At 43.3% G+C, this 19,290-nt stretch overlaps 2 protein-coding genes across 4 annotated transcripts in view; both read right to left on the minus strand.

Annotated features, from left to right (window-relative positions):
* Nadk (NAD kinase) overlaps positions 1-19,290 on the minus strand; it is a 35,759-nt gene that overhangs the window by 13,538 nt on the left and 2,931 nt on the right. For all 3 annotated transcript variants that reach the window (XM_057784413.1, XM_057784414.1, XM_057784412.1), the window contains exon 2: positions 1,062-1,264. In XM_057784413.1, the coding sequence (XP_057640396.1) occupies positions 1,062-1,234 (173 nt within the window). In that variant the 5' untranslated portion in view covers positions 1,235-1,264. The remainder of the gene's footprint in view (positions 1-1,061; positions 1,265-19,290) is intronic.
* On the minus strand, positions 18,865-19,251 carry LOC130883706 (transmembrane protein 258-like). Its single transcript, XM_057784415.1, has one exon. It carries the CDS (start codon positions 19,208-19,210, stop codon positions 18,971-18,973), a length of 240 nt encoding a protein of 79 aa, XP_057640398.1. The 5' UTR covers positions 19,211-19,251; the 3' UTR covers positions 18,865-18,970.

A 19,290-nucleotide genomic window follows, 5' to 3' on the forward strand; every position in this document is an offset into this window, starting at 1 on the left:
AGCCTTTAAAAAGTTATGCAGAATTATCACAAATATCAACTTTTATAGGAACTTAAAGGCTACCAGGCAGGAAATTTAGGGCTCGCAAAAGACAGGAGTCAGCACTAGCAGTCCATCTATCCTCCTTGAAGGACAGGTTGCATGGGAAAACTTGCTTGTCCCCACACTGCCCGAGGGCATCAGCCACCAGCGACAGAAGCTGCCCTGACCTATGGTCACTTTCACAGGCTCAACATTCCTGGAATAAAAAAATGCTATGCCAAAACCCACACAAACCAGAAACTAAGGCAATTCTGCCCAAAGCTGGCTGGGTACAAACACAGTGGAGAAGGAACAGGCAGCACAGGGCACCGTGATCAGCTGTGCACCCAGAGCAAAGGTGCTGGCCTCCTGGCCTCTGCTGGAGCCATCGCTCACAGAAAGAACTTTCTATGTAGAAGCTGAAGCAGCTCCTTGTCCCTCCACTGCTACCGAGCAGGAGCTCTGAGAGATCATCTTTCTCACAGAAAAGACGCCATGACGTTAAAGTGGCTCCTCACTAGAAAGCCTGCCTGCACAGCTCACAGGTCTCTGGCAAGCTCCATAACACCGTTATTGTCACCATGAGTGAGAACACCTCCTGATGTCAGTGGAATCCCATGTTTGTCAGGTGATCTTCCTTCCCTTGAGGCTTTATGCTGCAGCAGAGGAAGGCAGCGCCCCACGACCCGCGGGCCCTGGTCGCAGCAGCGCCCCTGCTCCAGCAGCACCTAATTCTTTTACTGAGCACGACCAGGACTTCTCTCAGCTCACCCTCAAGTCAGCATGACTCTGGATGGGTGGTTCTGTGCTGAGGCAGAAAAGAAAACACAGTGCAGCCTATACTTGGCACATATTAGTTGGTAACAAGTGCCCAGCATAAATCTCCCTCTAAGGTCAACACTGCTTGGGCAGTGCCCAGCCCCACCCTATGGACAAAACTCACATTAAGCAATGCTGATTTACACTGAATCAGACCGTGTCCTGTCAGGATCTAACATGTCCCATCATAGCACGAGAGGAGAGGGGACTCCTGGTCCTACCTGAACTCCTTGGTGCTGCCCAGGGCAGGCGAGGCTGATAGGCTTCGAGACTTGGCCCGGCCCCTGATAGGATGGTTGTAGCTCCAGGTCTCATCCCCATGACAAGCTGAGCAGTGGTAGGAGGCTGAGTCAGGGCTCAACTCCTTACTCACACTCATCTTCTCTTGTTCCATTTCCACAGTCGATGGAGAAAACACTGACACCTTAATTGATAAAATAAAGAAAGTCAATGCACGTGAGCAGCATCCAAGGAAAGGTAGGATGTGGTTATCTGAACCACTGTGGTTACCTGCCAAGGCTCCCAGGGACCCTCAGGACATTCCCCGTGGAGGGGGGGGGCTTGAGGCCCCTCCCTTCCCTGAAGGTATAAGCAGCAAACACTACTGGGAAAAGACTCTACTGATATAGCTGAGTCACCAGGCTCCTGTAAGTAACCTCAGTGAATTCACTGCTGGACTTGGGACTACTTTTCTATCTGGGTGAACAGATAACAGACTCCCTAAGGAAAGTCACATGCAACAGCACAGAAACTGCCAGGTTTCCATTTTCCAAAGTTCTTCAAAATATGCTACCTTTGCCCTAGAGTTAAGAACTCAGAATCCTTGGCATTTATCCTCAGTGCGAGAGACTGCATCCAGGGCCGCACGTTCAGCTAAGTGCTCTGTGACTAACATGTGCCTTTAACCCTCATTGGTGTTTCTGAATCCATCTGAAGACAGAGGAGAGTGAGGACAAAATAACCACGACAGTTGTAGGGTTTCCATCACAAGCTAGATACAAGGGTCCCTGGAAGGGTGGACACAGCACCACATAGCAGCCCTTGTGGTGTGGATAGCAGCACAGAAACATGTTTCAGTCCGTAACAGCTGAAGAAAAGCAGGAATGCACTGGGCTGCACCCCTAAAAAGTCTAGGGTCAGTCCAGTAACAATCAAAGTCATCAGAACTCAACTGTGACAATCCTCAAAGGAAGCTTCACATCCCAAATGTCATGAAGGTACACGGTTCTGATGCCATGGCTCAGGAAAATCAGGAAGACAGAGGAAGCAAAAAAGTCCCTCTCCTCCTGGAGTTTTGACACATTTTCCCAGCCTGCTTGGGGTCAAAGCCAGCATGGGATGCCACATGGGCAGGCAACATTCAGATGGTGAAACCGGGCAAACACGAAGTTTATTTACTCCCCTAGAACCAAACTGGATTTTCTGAGGATGAGTGGTGGTGAACTAATAAAAGTGGAAACAGAATCAAAGGAGCTAGCCTGCTGCTGCTGGTGGTGGCGCACGCCTTTAATCCCATCACTTGGGAGGCAGTGGCAATCAGATCTCTGTGAGTCCAGGCCAGCCTGGGCTACAGTTAGACTCCTGTCTCTAAAACAATGCAACAGAGAAGGCTAGGCAAGGGAACGAGAACCCGTGAAGCCAGGAGGCGGAGGCAGGAGGATATCTGAGTCTGAGGTCAGCCTGATCTACAGAGAGACTTCAAGGCCAGCCAAGGGCTGCAAAACAGAAACAACAAAAACAAACAAACAAACAAACAAACAAAAAACCAGAGACAACAAAGAAAACCAGCAGAGACAAAGCGGAGCTCTGTGAAGATCCCAGTGCAGACAGGACTACATTTTATCTGCCTCAGACACAAACTAAACACAAAGAAGAACGGAGCAGAGTCTGGCGAGAAAGCATAATAAACTAGTTTTGGTAAGTGACTGAAAGAACTGGGCCTTGTTTCTTTTCTGGGGTGGATTTATTGGGCTTGCATATCCATACCTAGTTCCCAGCCCATTGCTGAGGAAGGTCATGGTAAAAACCTGTAGAAACCATGAAGAAAATCTGCTCACTGACTTGCTCCAGTGCTCAGCAGCTTCCTTATGTAACACCTAGGAGCACCCAGGGCATGGTCCCACCCACAATGGCTGATGAGTCATCTGAGACAAGGCTGTGTCAGGTTGATATTAACTAGGATACACCGATAACATTTTTTTTGGGGGGGGAGTACTTTTGAGATAGGCCTCATGTAGGCTGACCTCATATATCACTATGGTCCCCCCCAACCTGAGACAGGGTTCCTCTGTAGCTTTGGAGCCTGTCCTGGAACTAGCTCTGTAGACCAGGCTGGCCTTGAACTCACAGAGATCCACCTGCCTCTGCCTCCAGAATGCTGGGATTAAAGGTGGTGCGCCCGGCAAATTTATTTACTTTTTATGTACGTGTGGGTTTTTCGAGAGTTTCTCTGTGTAGCCCTGGCTGTCCCAAAACTCTACCAACCGCCTCTACAGTGCTAGGATTACAGGCGTGAACCACCAAGGCCAGGCTCAGATTTTTAACTTTTTTTTTTAATTAGGTGAATATGCTGTGTGTCTATGTGGTAAATGTACGTTCATGTGGTACATGTGCAGGTGCCTAGAGAAGCCAGGAGTTGGATTCCCTAGAGCTGTAGTCACAGGTGATTATAAGCTGCCTGATATGGATGCTGGGAACCAAATTCTGGTCCTCTACAAGAGCAGTATTTGCTCTTAACTGCTGAGACATTTCTTGATATAGGAGATTATAAAGAACCTTCAGAGAGCCTGGCATAGTGTTACATGGCAGAAATCCCAGCACTAAGGAACTAAGGCAGAATAGGAGAATCATGAGTTCAAGATCAGCCTGCTTTACAGAGGAGACTATAAAAACAAAACAAAAAAACCCCTCAACCTCCAGAAAGGACTGTGATGAAGGCAACAGTAGCCACAGTGCCATGATTTTAGACACTGTGGTCAATGACAAGCCATACCTACCGCCCTGCCTCAGGAAGCCTGCAATGGGGCAAAACACAAAACAACATAAACATCACAGCTTCGTGCTTAGAACACTGATATAAAAATGTCATGTATAACTAGAAGTCTGGTTGGACATGTGCTACAAGCATGCACTCAACATAATCCATCCTTAAAAAGTGAACCCCTGTACAGCAAATAGAGAACAGAATATTTGGGGGTCAAAAACCAAATATTGCCATCAAAAAAGAGAAGTATCAGGCCTGGTGACAAACACCTTTAATAGAGCTCTCAGTAGGCAGAGGTAGGAGGACCTCTGAGTTTAAGGCCAGTTTGGTCTACATAGAAAAACCCTGTCAAAAGAAAAAAAGGAAGGAAGGAGGGAAGGGAAGGAAGGAGAAAGGAAGACAGTGTAGACCACAGATGAAGTAGTGTGTGATCTAAATGCTTCTCTTTTGCACTAGTAGTACTGGAGACTGAACCCAGGACCTCACTCATGCTAGGCAAATGCTCTACCACTGAGCTGGTATCCCAAGTTGTTTTACTTTGAGACACAGTCTCTCTGTTACCCACACAGGCCTTGAACTTGTGATCTTCCTTCCTCAGCTTCCAAAGTAGCTGGGATAACAGCTGCACCACCAGGCCCAGCGCCTTGCTTGAAGTTATCTCGAAGCCTTAACTACCACTGTGACTGTGTCTGGAGAAGGGAGTCACAGGGCGGGGCCCTAAGTCCATCAGTGCCTCCCCCCCACAGCGTTTCTCTCTGTACAGTTCTCATTTTGAGTTTGAGCCCAGACTGTTCTACACAGAGAGTTGCTGGACAGCAAAGGCTACACAGAAAAACATGGTCATAAAACAAAAAAGAAACCTACGACAGTGGCGCAGGCCTTTAATCTTAGCACTGGGGGGGGGGGGGCAGAGGGAGGCAGATCTGTGAGTTCGAGGCCAGCCTGGTCTACAGGAGTTAGTACCAGGACAGGCTCCAAAGCTACAGAGAAACCCTGTCTCGAAAAAACAAAAACAAACTTAAATGCCATATTCTATAGATCTCTGAAGTTTTTAAAGACCACCTGTCTATATTTGTTTGACCTTGAAAACATACCTAACATGACTACAAGTTTGATTGTAATAGGTGACTAATTTCTTTCTTTTTTTTAAAAAATATTTATTTATTTATTTATTATGTATACAATATTCTGTCTGTGTGTATTCCTGAAGGCCAGAAGAGGGCACCAGACCTCTTTACAGATGGTTGTGAGCCACCATGTGGTTGCTGGGAATTGAACTCAGGACCTTTGGAAGAGCAGGCAATGCTCTTCACCACTGAGCCATCTCTCAGCTCCTAGGTGACTAATTTCTAACTTACATTTATTTATTATCCTAAAAAGTTTGTAATAATAACTCTCAAGAACTAGAAATTACATTGTATTGTTAAATGAGCTGCATAGGTACAATACCGTAAACAACAGCAGAAACATATGTACATCATGTTCTACAAAATAACCTTAAATTTGTACCGATAGACAAAAATATCTGAAAGTAGGAATATACATAGCATAACAAAAATAACCTCAAAAACGTATCAATATACAAAAATACATACCTACCAATGTAAAATATTTAAGACTAGTAGTTACTGTTTTGGTTTAAAAGTAGGTTCAAAAATTGCCGGGCGGTGGTGGTGCACGCCTTTAATCCCAGCACTCGGAAGGCAGAGGCAGGCGGATCTCTGTGAGTTTGAGGTCAGCCTGGTCTACAAGAGCGAGTTCCAGGATAGGCTCTAAAACTACAGCAAAACCCTGTCTCGAAAAACAAAACAAAACAAACAACAAAAAAAGTAGATTCAAAAATCTACCCTTTTATCCTATATCCCTGTTTTCAAAAAGAGTCCCTGCATCTAATCTCCTTCTCGTATGTGTTACGTTGGGGAACCTCAAAACCTCTATGGTCAACTAGTGGCTGGCCCTGCCCTGACTCCAAACAAGCTTTATTTGTCAGAATACAATCAAAATATCACATAAGATCCTTCAAGTAGTGTTAAACAGATGGATAGCCAGTCAAAAAGACCAAAAACTGAAAACATCCTTTTAAAAAGATTTATCTTGTATATATTTATTACATATACATTTACTATGTGTTTATATATATTTATTATGTATATTGTGTTCTGCTGCATGTATGCCTGTAGGCCAGAAGAGGGCACCAGATCTTATTACAGATGGCTGTGCGCCACCATGTGGTTTCTGGAAACTGAACTCAGGACCTCTGAAAAGCAGCCAATGCTCTTAACCTTAGTCATCTCTCCAGCCCCTGAACTATCTCCTCTTATCACATACAAACATGAACTCAAAAGAGATGACAGATGTGTACAATCAAATCATTAGAAATGCTAGAGAAAAAAATCATTACGGCCTTTAAAATCTTTTAGTCTGTTGTTAAGAATTAAACCTAGGGCCTTACATTTGCTATGGAGTACTCTGTCACTGAACTGCTCTCCCAACTTGTGCATGTGTATACATACACACGTAAGTATACACACACATACATATACACACACACATATGAATGTATGTATATTCTTTGATTGATTGATTGATTGATTGATTGATTGATTGATTGAGACAGGGTTTCTCTTTGTAGCCCTGGCTGTCCTGGAACTCACTCTTGTAGTCCAGGCTGTTCCTGAACTCTGAGATCACCTGGCCTGCATCTGGCTTCCAAATGCTAGGATTAAAGGTGTGCACCACCAGACTGGCCTTTTTAAAACAAACCAGAACAAAACACAACAGGGTCTCATCCTGTGATCCAGGCGTCTTTGACCGTGTAATCCTCTGGTCCTCTTGCCCATCTCCCCAGTAACTAGGATTATGGGACTATGTTGCCACACCCATTTTACTTTTTCTAAGGTGGTGTTAAAGAAATGAAAATGCGTGTACATACTAACAGACATAGCCTCACTATATAGTTTATCCTCTCTCCTTGGGTTCAGTCCACTCCTGGACTCCCACATTCAAATGTGAGGATCTGGGTTCCATCCCTTTGACCCACACTATGCAAGGAGAAAAGCAACTCCTTCGACCTCCACAGACAGGCTGTGCACATCTGAACCCACCCCTACTCACAAAAACCATGTAAACAAACATAATTTTAAAAATTAGAAAAGCTGCTCCCTGGTGGAGACCACGGATTTATGTTGGCCAAGGCCGGTGGGGTTTCTGTGCCCTGTGCTGGCCTTCCTCGCAGTGCCCTATCAGGTCACTACTGGGCAGAGTGGGCAGTTTGTCGAAAGGCCAACAGTCAAAAAAGACTGTGCTGGGGCAAGTGTCTACACTGGATGCGCTGGGCAGTGGCACAGATCCTCTGATGGAGCCTGGGTCCCCCTGCCTGCTCTGCTCTAGTGTTAAAGCCCAAATTCACCCCATCAGCACGGAGCTGAAGACCAGGTTGGGGAGGACAGCATCATAACGGGTGCCACAGGCATCTCTGAAGTTAGGGCTGCAAAGACCCAACAGTGATTCTGGGCACATCACTAACAGAATATGGCTAGGCTTAAGGCACAGCCTTTTCCTGGTCATGAGCGTAGACAGACTCTGGTACATTTTGCACCTGGCCTTTGTCGAAGCAGCTGGACAATATGGACTGTTGGGTCTTCCAGGCCCTAGCTTGTTGCGGAAGGTCCTTCTGCTCCTCCAGCCAATAGCTGCTGAGATACCAGCCCATTGGGGCGTGGTCTCTTTCCCTTTAAAAAAAGCGGCTACTTCCCTCCTCTCTCTCTTTACTTCCTGCTCCGGTTCGGCGACTAGACTTCATCCTAATTGCGTGCGCAGAGGGCTGTTGTCTGGGACGGTGATCTGTAAGTTTATTCCCCTTTAAATAAATACCACTCTATTAATCACAATTCCAAACTGGTGTGGGATTGTTTATGACTTGCGCCTTCATCTGGCACCCAACGTTTGGTTTTAGGACCCCTCCATCCCCCGCTCGGCTGCTGGCCGCCAGTTTGGCCGCGGCCTGTGCCTTGCGGCCTGTGCCTTGTGCGTGGAGCCAGCAGTTTAACATAAATCATCACGCAGTGGCTTTTCTTGCTGCAGTTCTTTATATTTTCCCTTTAGACACCTCAGATTGACTTCAAGTCCCCATGCAGCCTATCGTTTGCCTCCCTACGTGGATTTAAACTCCACAGGCCCGCGTAGTCTCTGCCCACGTGGTTTGCTCTTTTCTGAGTCATTTTCAAATCTCCCTTGCAAGCGCAGCTCTTAAGCGGAGCGAACCAGAGCACGCGGTTACCGGTTGCTGAAAGATGCAACCCCTTGGGACGACTCTGTCACGTGGAGGCATACACGGCTTCTGGGTTACTCTTCTCTACCCCTGGATTCTGGGTTTATGGTTCCGTGTACGGAATTGATTTAATTACATTTACTTTGTTGAGCAACTTGCATTTCCCAGTTTTTAACAAATACTAGGCGGACACTGAAACAGGACCCCGTTTTCGTCGCGACTTGGCAACAGCGCCACCTGCTGGATAATAGGTAATATGGCAGTTTTCATTTCCAACACGAATTTTACTGTTTTGGCTACCAAAACAATGGGTTTTTTTCATGCAAGGTTTATATGACTATGGGGATAACTTTAATTTACTGGTTACTAGGTTTCAGTATTCTTTTGAATATTCTATCATTTAGGAAAAATATGTCACTCCTAAGAACCATACAATCTTTACCAGAAACTAATACAGGTCAGGAGATTCAGGATTCAAAAGCTTTGGAATCACAGGTGCAGAATGGGGACCAAAAAATTGATACCTCAGTGAAATCACTAGAAGCACATGTAGCTCAGGAGATTCAGGATTTAAGAGAGACAATGATAAAAAGACTTGAAATGATTGAAGAAATTATTGGAGCTGGTGAACAGAGTAAGAAGGCACAAGGACAGGATACAATGCCACCACCAGCTATTAGATCTGGCTTACCCAGGGTTTTAGCGACATACCCTGTAATTCATTCTGACAAAGCGTCAACTTCTAAAGGCTCAAAGGGAGTCAGAGAAGCTAGATGGATGCCAATAGCAATGAATGATCTAAAAGAAATTAAGCAAGCTATTGTTACCTTTGGCTTGCACTCTGCGTATGTTAAGGAAATGATAAGGACTTGGGCTTCTAATGCTAGAGCTACCCCCCACGATTTCCATCAGTTAGTGTCTGCAGTTTTAGATAATGGACCTTCCTTGATGTTTGGAATCTATTTCAGAGAAGAATCCAAACATATGGAACAGCAAGGAAGAGCAAAAGGTGTGGAGGTTTCCCAAGATCAAATTCTTGGTGTAGGAGAATATGCTGATCCACAGGTCCAAGCTCTTTATGATGATGAAGTACTGTGTTTATGTCACCAAGCAGCTTTAAATGCTTGGAATAGGCTACAAGATCCAGCAAAAATGGTTGAATCATATACCAGAATTAGGCAGGGACAGAGAGAACCCTTTATTGACTTTTTGCAAAGATTAATTAAGGCTCTGGGCATAGGGGTAACAGACCCAGAAGCTAGACGACTACTTCTTGAATCTCTAGCTTTTGAGAATGCAAACATAGAATGCAAAAAGATAATTGGGCCTTTAAAGTTTAGATCAGCACCTATGGATGAATGGATTCAGCATACAATGAATGTTGAGACGTTTAGCTATAATGATGAATCTTGGGTAGGAGAAGCGATTTCCAAAGCAATGAGGAGACATCAAACTGCCAGGTGTTTTAATTGTGGTAAATTAGGACATCTGAAAAGGGATTGCAGGCAAAGGATTTCTAGGAATAATATCCCTTCTGGGAATGACAAAAATAGGAGACCTCAGCCTTCAGGTATATGTAGGAAATGCGGTAAAGGCTGACATTGGTCCAACGAATGCAGGTCAACAACAGACAGACAAGGCAACCCAATACCGTCTGGAAACTCCTTGAGGGGCCTCTCGCAGGCCCCCAGGCCAACAGTGGCCCAGTCATTCCCAGTCACAGTAGAGAACGTGCCTCACCAAGAAAGTTAAAAGCTCCAATTTCTGCTGTAAAAAATATTACTGGTCTAAATGATGAATTACGCATGGAGGATGAGTCAAAAAACCCAGTAGGACAGAGTAAACGTATATTTTGGCAGACTTCTATTAATGCTCAAAGACCGAAGCTAAGAGTCTGTATAAATGGCTCTTTTATTGAAGGCTTATTAGACACAGGTGCGGATGTTAAGTATCATTACTCCAGAATCTTGGCATCCGAATTGGCCTCTTCAAGAGGTAGATGTTCAGTTCCTGGGAATTGGAACCCTATTTCGTGTAAAACAAAGCACAAGATGGGTTGAATGCATAGGGCCTGAAGGGCAAATAGGAAGACTAAGGCCATATATTGCCAATATTGCAATAAATTTATGGGGCCGTGACCTGCTACAGCAATGGAATACCCAGATTAACATTCCTGTAGTTCCAGGAACTCATAATTCTGGGAAGGACATGATGAGATATTATGGGAAAAGGTCACCAGCCATTCAGGCTGTACAAGAACATACAGCAAATACCAAACCTTTAGAGGTACCAACAGCCCTACCTTTAAAATGGCTAACTGAGAAGCCAATATGGATCAAACAGTGGCCTTTAGCTGAAGATAAATTACAGGCATTGGAACAGCTGGTGCAAGAGCAACTAGATGCTCACCATATTGAAGAATCAACCAGCCCTTGGAATTCTCCTGTGTTTGTTGTAAAAAAGAAATCCGGCCGGGCGGTGGTGGCGCACGCCTTTAATCCCAGCACTCGGGAGGCAGAGGCAGGTGGATCTCTGTGAGTTCGAGACCAGCCTGGTCTACAAGAGCTAGTTCCAGGACAGGCTCCAAAGCCACAGAGAAACCCTGTCTCGAAAAACCAAAAAAAAAAAAAAAAAAGAGTCTCTGTCCTGAGCTGGGTCCTCTCTTCTGCCGGGCGGTGGTGGTGCACGCCTTTAATCCCAGCACTTGGGAGGCAGAGGTAGGCGGATCTCTGTGAGTTCGAGACCAGCCTGGTCTACAAGAGCTAGTTCCAGGACAGGCTCCAAAGCCACAGAGAAACCCTGTCTCGAAAAACCAAAAAAAAAAAAAAAAAAAAAAAAGAAATCCGGTAAATGGAGAATGGTGACAGATTTAAGAGCTGTCAACAAGGTAATTCAACCTATGGGCCCACTACAATCTGGAATTCCTTTGCCTTCTCTATTACCAAAAGGATGGCCTCTTATAGTTATTGATTTGAAAGATTGTTTTTTCACCATACCGTTACAAGAAAAGGATAGAGAAAAATTTGCCTTCACAGTGCCTACTTATAATAATTCTCAGCCTAATAGGAGATATCAATGGACTGTCCTCCCACAGGGTATGCTCAATAGTCCTACATTGTGCCAATATTTTGTAAGTAAGCCATTGGAAATAATTCGTAAACAATTCCCCAAGTCCATAATTTATCATTACATGGATGACATCTTGTTATCTGATTCAAATAAAGATACTTTAGAAAGGATGTTTGAAGAAGTAAAGAAAGTCTTGCCTAGGTGGGGATTACAAATTGCCCCTGAAAAGATTCAAAGAGGAAATTCTATTAATTACCTAGGTTACAGAATAGGGTTAGAGAAAATTAAAACGCAAAAGGCACAAATTAGGCAAGACCGGTTAAAGACTCTTAATGACTTCCAAAGATTGTTAGGAGACATTTCCAGTCTACTACCAGCTGTTGGGATAACACCTGATCTAATAGTTCATATAAACAAAACCTTAGATGGTGATAAAGATTTGAATAGTCCAAGAAAACTGACAGCTGAAGCAGAAAAGGAACTGACAATGATTGAGGAAAAATTACAGGAGGCACATGTGGATAGGGTGAACCCAAATCTTAGCTGCATCCTAGTCATATTGCCTTCCAGAATTTCTCCCACAGGGATTCTAATGCAGAGGGAAGATATTGTTTTAGAGTGGATATTTATACCTAATAGACCAAGTAAAAAATTAAAAACTTATGTGGAAAAAGTCTCTGAATTAATTATAAAAGGTAAACTGAGACTTCGTCAACTAGCAGGTATAGACCCAGCAGAAATTATAGTGCCTTTTACTATTGAAGAAATAAAAAAGTTATGGGAAGACAATGAACCATGGCAAAGAGCTTGTGCTAATTTTTTGGGAGAAATTAATAGCAACTATCCCAAAAGTGGTAGACTTAACCTCATAAAGAGAACTTCTTGGATTCTTCCTAGAATTGTACGTGATGCTCCAATAACTGGAGCCCGTACATTCTATACTGATGCAAATAAATCAGGGAAAGCAGGTTATAAGTCAGATGAATTGAGTAAGGTGGAACAAAGCCCTTATAATTCTGTCCAGAAGGCAGAATTATATGCCATTCTTATGGTGCTAAGGGATTTTAAAGAACCTCTTAATATAGTTACAGATTCACAATATGCAGAAAGAGTTATCTTGCATATTGAAACCGCTGAATTTATACCAGATGACACAGAGTTGACTTCATTGTTTATCCAGGTACAAGACATAATCAGGAACAGGCTTTGTCCGATGTACATAACACACATCCGGTCCCATACAGGTCTGCCTGGTCCACTAGCACAAGGCAACGCTGAGATTGATCAATTATTGATTGGAAGCGTGTTGCAGGCCTCAGAATTTCATAAGAAGCATCATGTCAATAGTAAAGGCCTAAAGAAAGAATTTTCCATTACATGGCAACAAGCTAAGGACATTATAAAGAGATGTCCTACTTGTTCTTTCTATAATCAAACACCGTTGCCTGCAGGGAGTAACCCAAAGGGTACTAAGAGAAATGAAATCTGGCAGATGGATGTGTTCCACTTTATGGAATTTGGTAAATTAAAATATGTACACCACACCATAGACACGTATTCAGGTTTTCAATGGGCTACTGCCCTGAGCTCAGAAAAGGCTGATTCAGTAATCACACATCTATTGGAAGTTATGGCCATCATGGGAATACCTGCACAAATAAAGACAGACAATGGTCCAGCATATGTATCTAAGAAAATGAAACGCTTTTTTGCTTATTATAATATAAAACACATTACAGGTATACCACATAATCCCACAGGTCAGGCAGTTATAGAAAGATCAAATCGTACTATAAAGGATATGCTGAACAAACAGAAAGGGACCGAAAATACCCCCAGAGATAGATTACATAATGCTTATTGACCTTGAATTTTCTTAACACTAATGAGAAAGGAACGACAGCAGCAGAAAGACATTGGATAATGGAAAAGTCTGCTGAACTAAATCAACCAATTTATTTCAAAGATGTGCCGACCTCTCAATGGAAGCCAGGAGATGTGCTACGTTGGGGAAGGGGTTTTGCTCTTGTTTCCACAGGAGAAGAAAAATTGTGGATACCATCACAATTAATAAAGGTTTGATCTGAAGAGGAGAAACCTCTTGGAAAGGAGAAATGACAACTCATCCACAATGATGATATTCCTACAGTTGGTAAGAAAAACATATAGAATGGGGGCAGGGTTCTGTTCTTATCTGCACAGGAAAACACTCATCTTTGAAAAATTCAAGGGATCCTGGATGTTTGGATACTGACGGATGGAAAAATACCTGCCCAATAGGAACTATCAAGAAAACTGAATAAGTTGTGTAAGTAAAATATACTAAACCATATTTCTAAATTTATAGAGCTGGTTTTGAAGTTGGACTCTGGCTCAGTCCCTCTCCAATTCCAAGCCTGTTGGTAAGAGAAAAACCCAGAGTTTCTGGAGTTTCTGTCTCATGTCAAGAGCCATGATAGGGGACAGAAAGAAATATGAGTTTAGAAAACATCTCTGCTTTTCTTCATATCTATCATACTTTTCATTGAATATATCTATCATTCCTTTCATTGAATATATATATATATGTGTGTGTGTGTGTATATGTCTATATGATTAATGTTTAAGTTTTTCACAATGAACAATGAGTTTTTCCTGAAGTGACATTTAAAGTTTCCAGGAAGAAGATGGGGCCCCATAACAACAATTCCACCTGGTTGATATGACGTCATGATACTGATAGCGCTACTACAAGACCTGTTTTGGGTACCAGCTGCACAAGACGATCCCAACTTCGTTAGCTGAAATGGTGCACATCTTATACAACATTCTGGCTAGACCTGCACAAAATACTCAGAGACTATTTGCAATTTTAAAAGACATTGATCTTGAAATTTAACCATCATTTTACTTACACAGGATCCCCCAGAAAGAACGTCGCCCCCATGACAGCTGGAAGTAACTCTAGAGGACGACGTCCCCTCTCCCAGTAAAGTTTGCCCTTGGGTTTAGGGACATCATTTAGGGGTTGATTATAATTGGTATACGGTTGAGGGTTGGGAAGGAATTTTATAAGCTCAGGGATCATTTGGAAAAAAAAAAAAAGAGGGATAATAGATTGGTACTTGTTGGTACTTGTGAGTTATTGTTTTGAGACAAATGTATTGGTATCGATTCTTATATATTGATACAAAGTGAAATTATATTGACTATTGTATGCATGCATGTTTCTACCTCTGTTTAAAAACATTTTTTATGAAGCCGGGCGGTGGTGGCGCACGCCTTTAATCCCAGCACTCGGGAGGCAGAGGCAGGCGGATCTCTGTGAGTTCGAGACCAGCCTGGTCTACAAGAGCTAGTTCCAGGACAGGCTCCATAACCACAGAGAAACCCTGTCTCGAAAAACCCAAAAAAAAACAAAAAAAAACAAAAAAAAAAAAACATTTTTTATGTATTGACATATTGTATTGATATATATTGTATATATTTACCATATTGCAGTGTACATTTCTACCTGATTAAGATACTTACATATTGTGTATTGATATATATTTACCATACTGCAATGTATATTTGTACATTGTTTATATTTGGAGGTCATTGTCCTCATTTGTTTCACAGTTGTTTATTGTCTTAAAATTAGATAGATATTGAGAATTATATAGATCAATAGTATTCTAAGTTTGTCATTTATAATTAGACTAATCAGGTTCTTTAGATACATAGAGATTATACTCAGTATAGATAGATAATCTTCAACCTCTTCAAAGAACTGTAGAAAATGGCCTTTAATCTAACTCAGAGTTTTGTGGTAGTGAGACACAATTGCTCCTGGCAACACCGCTCTATTCCCGAGAGAATGTTGAGCACCAAAGACACTCCACCTGGAGCCTTTCTTCTTGGCTGAACTGGCCTTTGGGTAAAGAAATGTCCATACCTCAACCACTGACAGAAATACAGAGTATCTGTGAATGGAAAAAACAGGACTGTCATATCCTACCAAGACAGGGTAAGATAGTTTTGACAAGTTTCTTGCCTTTGAAAATGGTGTGTCAGTTATGTTAGGCCTTAGTCAAAGTGGGTTGCTTCAACGCTGCAAACGCGACCTTGGGTGATTGCCCAGGTAGCTAGTTGTCTCTGTGATTTGTTGCATGTTTTGGAAGTTGTTTGATTGCACTTCCTAATTACTCAGGTAACATTATTTCCCTTCTCAGATCTTCGATGGGGTTGAAGACTATATAAATGTAGTTACTTTCGACTCATGACTTAGCCAAGCTATTTATTATATAAGACCTAAGCTAGTTAGAATAGGATATTTGTACTTATTGTATATAATTTCATAGTAGGTTTAGAACTCTCTTACTTAAACAAAAGGGGGAGGTGTTGCGGGAGGTCCTTCCGCTCCTCCAGCCAATAGCCGCTGAGATACCAGCCCATTGGGGCGTGGTCTCTTTCCCTTTAAAAAAAGCGGCTACTTCCCTCCTCTCTCTCTTTACTTCCTGCTCCGGTTCCGGCGACTAGACTTCTTCCTAATTGTGTGCACAGAGGGCTGTTGTCTGGGACGGCGATCTGTAAGTTTATTCCCCTTTAAATAAATACCACCCTATTAATCACAATTCCAAACTGGTGTGGGATTGTTTACGACTTGTGCCTTCACTAGCTTTGAGTTTCCTGGAGACAGAGTTAGACAGAACATGCAGAACACAGGAGACAAGACCATTCTGTCATGCAAACACTTTCAGTGGTTGGACTGCGGTGCCATTTCACAGGGAGGAGACTACGACCCCAGACTGAGGCCAGAAGGAACGTGCAGAGGAAGAATTATCAAGAGAACATTGTAACACCCTATTTTGTGTCCAATGGAGTTGGACTGCTAGTTTCTCAAGGCAAAGAGAAAGTGACCACTGCCTGGGCTCTCAGGTTCCTATTCCCTGTTGGAGCCTTTAAAAAACATTATTAATTTTTATGTATATGGGTATTTTGCCTGCTCGTATGTATGTACCATGTGTGTGCAATTCCCATAGAGACCAGAAGAGTGTTGGATTCTGTGGAACTGGAGCTTACAGGTGTTAGCCACCATGTTAACAGAAGCCAAGGGAAACAAACCTATTTCCTCTATAAGAGCAACAAGTGCTATTAACCACTAGTCATTTGTCCCATGTCTTTTTTAAAAAACTACACTTGTAAGGTGTGGTGGAATGCCTTTAATCCCAGCACTGGGAGGAAGAATCAGGTGGCTCTCTGTGAGTTCATGGACAACCTGGTCTACATAGTAAGTTGCAGATAGTAAAACACTGTTTAAAAAAATAATAATAATTTAAAAAATGAGGCCAGGTGGTGGTGGAGCACACCTTTAATCCCAGCACCCTGAAGGTAGAGGCAAGCAGATCTCTTTGAGTTTGAGGTCATTCTGGTCTACAAAGTGAATTCCAGAACAGCCAGAGCAGTTACACAAAGAAACCCTGTCTTGAAAAAACAAAGTAAAGAGACAGGCAATGGTGGCCACACTTTAATCCCAGTACAGTCAGGGCTACACATAGAAACTGTGCCTCAAAAAACTAAACCAAACAAATCAAGCAAGCAAGCAAGCCAGGCCCAGTGTACAAGTGTACACAGTGAGTTCCACGACAGTCACAGCGATAGAGAGAACTTGTCTCAAAATACAAAATAAATAATTTTTTTAAAAATATTTATTTATTTATTATGTATACAATATTCGGTCTGTGTGTATGCCTGCAGGCCAGAAGAGGGCACCAGACCCCATTACAGATGGTTGTGAGCCACCACGTGGTTACTGGGAATTGAACTCAGGACCTTTGGAAGAGCAGGCAATGCTCTTAACCTCTGAGCCATCTCTCCAGCCCCAAAATAAATAATTTTAAAAAGAAAGAGAAAGCTCACACGCTATGGTCTCTATGTGGAGGCCAGAGGGTAACTTGTAAGTCTGTTTTCTCCATTTATATTGAGGTCCGTGGGATTGAATTCAGGCTGTCTGGATTAAACCATCACTCCTTTTCCGCTGCACGCTTTGGTCCTCAACTTTTCTCTAGGTGACTCTCTTCCAAGTAAGGTCTAGAAAGTGAAGTGATAGCTACTTCTAGGCAAGGTCAGCAGATGCTGTGGCAGCTGGGTCAGGGTTAGGTTAAACCTATTGGAATTGTTTTGTCTCATTATGTAGCCCTAACAGGCCTAGGAAAAACACTGGATCACCGCAATGGAGTATTCCTAAAGAACCTAAGAAAGTAGCAAGAAAGACATCAAGATGTCAACAAATACACGTTCAACAGTCAGGAATACACACGCGAGTCGGCAGGAGAACATAAGACATTCAAGTTACAAACTTCAAAGTTTGAAGCAGTAAATAAAAAGTAAAGCCAGATCTGCCGGTGCACACCTGTTACCCACCCAGGCCTCGGCACACAGAGGTAGGAAAACTGCAAGCGAGGCCACAAGAGTCAGACACAAAAGGAAAAAAAAAAGGAAAATTAGTGAGAGTAATAAGGAAATGTTTAACTTCTTCATTAATATCAAGTTCCATGCTTTTATCTACCTCATTTCTACAAATAAACGATAGCCAGGCTAGCAGAGAGGTGGGAGAAGTGTGCTGTTTCTGGAAAGTTCTGAAAAATGGGATCAGAGACCCCATCTGGTGGTGGAACGGTGAGGCTCCACCAACACAGGGCAGACAGGAAGATGGGTCTAGGAGGCTGAGTGGTCAGATGGTACCACCCCTCTCTACTGCACAGTGGATGGCACTGGCATATGTTGGTACCACCTCTATCTTAACCCAAACAACGTTTTTATGAATTTACTAGTTCTCATGCGGTAGCCCCAGGAGCATGGTAACCATCACAAACAATGAGCATGTTTCCGGGGCTGAAGAGTGAGATCTTCAGGAGGGCGAGAGCCCTGTGCTAAGTGCTAACAGAGCTAAGAAAGAGGAGCCAAAAAAAAAAAAAAAAGAAAGAGGAGCCTGAGGCCACAACCCGTCCTCTTGTCCTCCCAAGGCTCCTTCTGGCAGTGTTGAGCTTTCTGCACAGACTTTCTCTTGCTGCTGTACCAGGAAATAGGCAGATCTGAGGTAATAAAGATACAGATGAATCCACTCCCTTATAATAAATCACTTGCAGGGCTGGAGAGAGGCCTTAGCAGTTAAGGCACTTGCTGCTCTTCCAGAGAACTTCGATTCCCTTCCCAGAACCCACCTAGAGCAGCTCCCAGGGATCTGACCCCTGCTCCTGCCTCCCAGGCACCTGCACTCAAGTGCACATAACCACATACATGCATACACATGAAAAGAGAAGAAAACTTCAAACAGTAAGACCACCTGAGGCCTGGAAATGTAGCTCAGTTGGAAGAGTGCTTGCCTCACACACACAAGGCCCTGGGCTTGATCCCAAGATCACATTAAAACAAGAAAAACCCCAACTGGATACAGTTGGCATATGCCTACAGTGCCAGCATGCAGAGGTACACATAGAAGGACAAGAAGTCCAGTCATCCTTGGCTACACAGGGAGTTAGAACCCAGCTTGGAATACATGACATTATGTCTAAAAACAAATTAAGGATCAGAGACAGCTCAGCAGGTAAAGGCACTTACTGACAAGACCGATGTCTTGAGTTTGATCCATGGAACCCACAGGTGGTAAGAGAAAACCAACTCTTCAAAGTTGCTTCTCACATGTGTTCATGTCCATATAAATTTTTTTTTTTGTCACACATCTGCCTTTATTGTAAACAGCAGTTGGGACACTTGTAGCAATGGTAAAAAATTAATTTACAAAAGCAGGGACTTGGTGAAGCTGCCTGGTGGGTACCCTTGGGGACTCATACGTAGATGCCAACCCAGAGCAGGAGGAAGAGGACTCCAAAGCCCATGAAGAGTGATGTCACCAAGGAGATGAGGAGCTCTTTGTAAATGTCACGAATGTACTTGGTGGAGGTGACCTCGTAAACGAAGAACCAGGCGGTGAAGAACATGCCAATGGCCAGAAGTACCACAGTCAGGTGTGGCAAGACGGCTGGGTTGACAGGGCTGCTGTACCTACTCATGGCCTCGAGCTCCATTTTGCCCCGCACACGATAAACCACCGGTCCACCACCGGAAGAACACGTCGGCAGAAGCCCATATAAATTTTTTAAAAAGT

This window comes from Chionomys nivalis, chromosome 11 (genome assembly GCF_950005125.1).
Source record: "Chionomys nivalis chromosome 11, mChiNiv1.1, whole genome shotgun sequence".
Lineage (NCBI taxonomy): Eukaryota > Metazoa > Chordata > Mammalia > Rodentia > Cricetidae > Chionomys > Chionomys nivalis.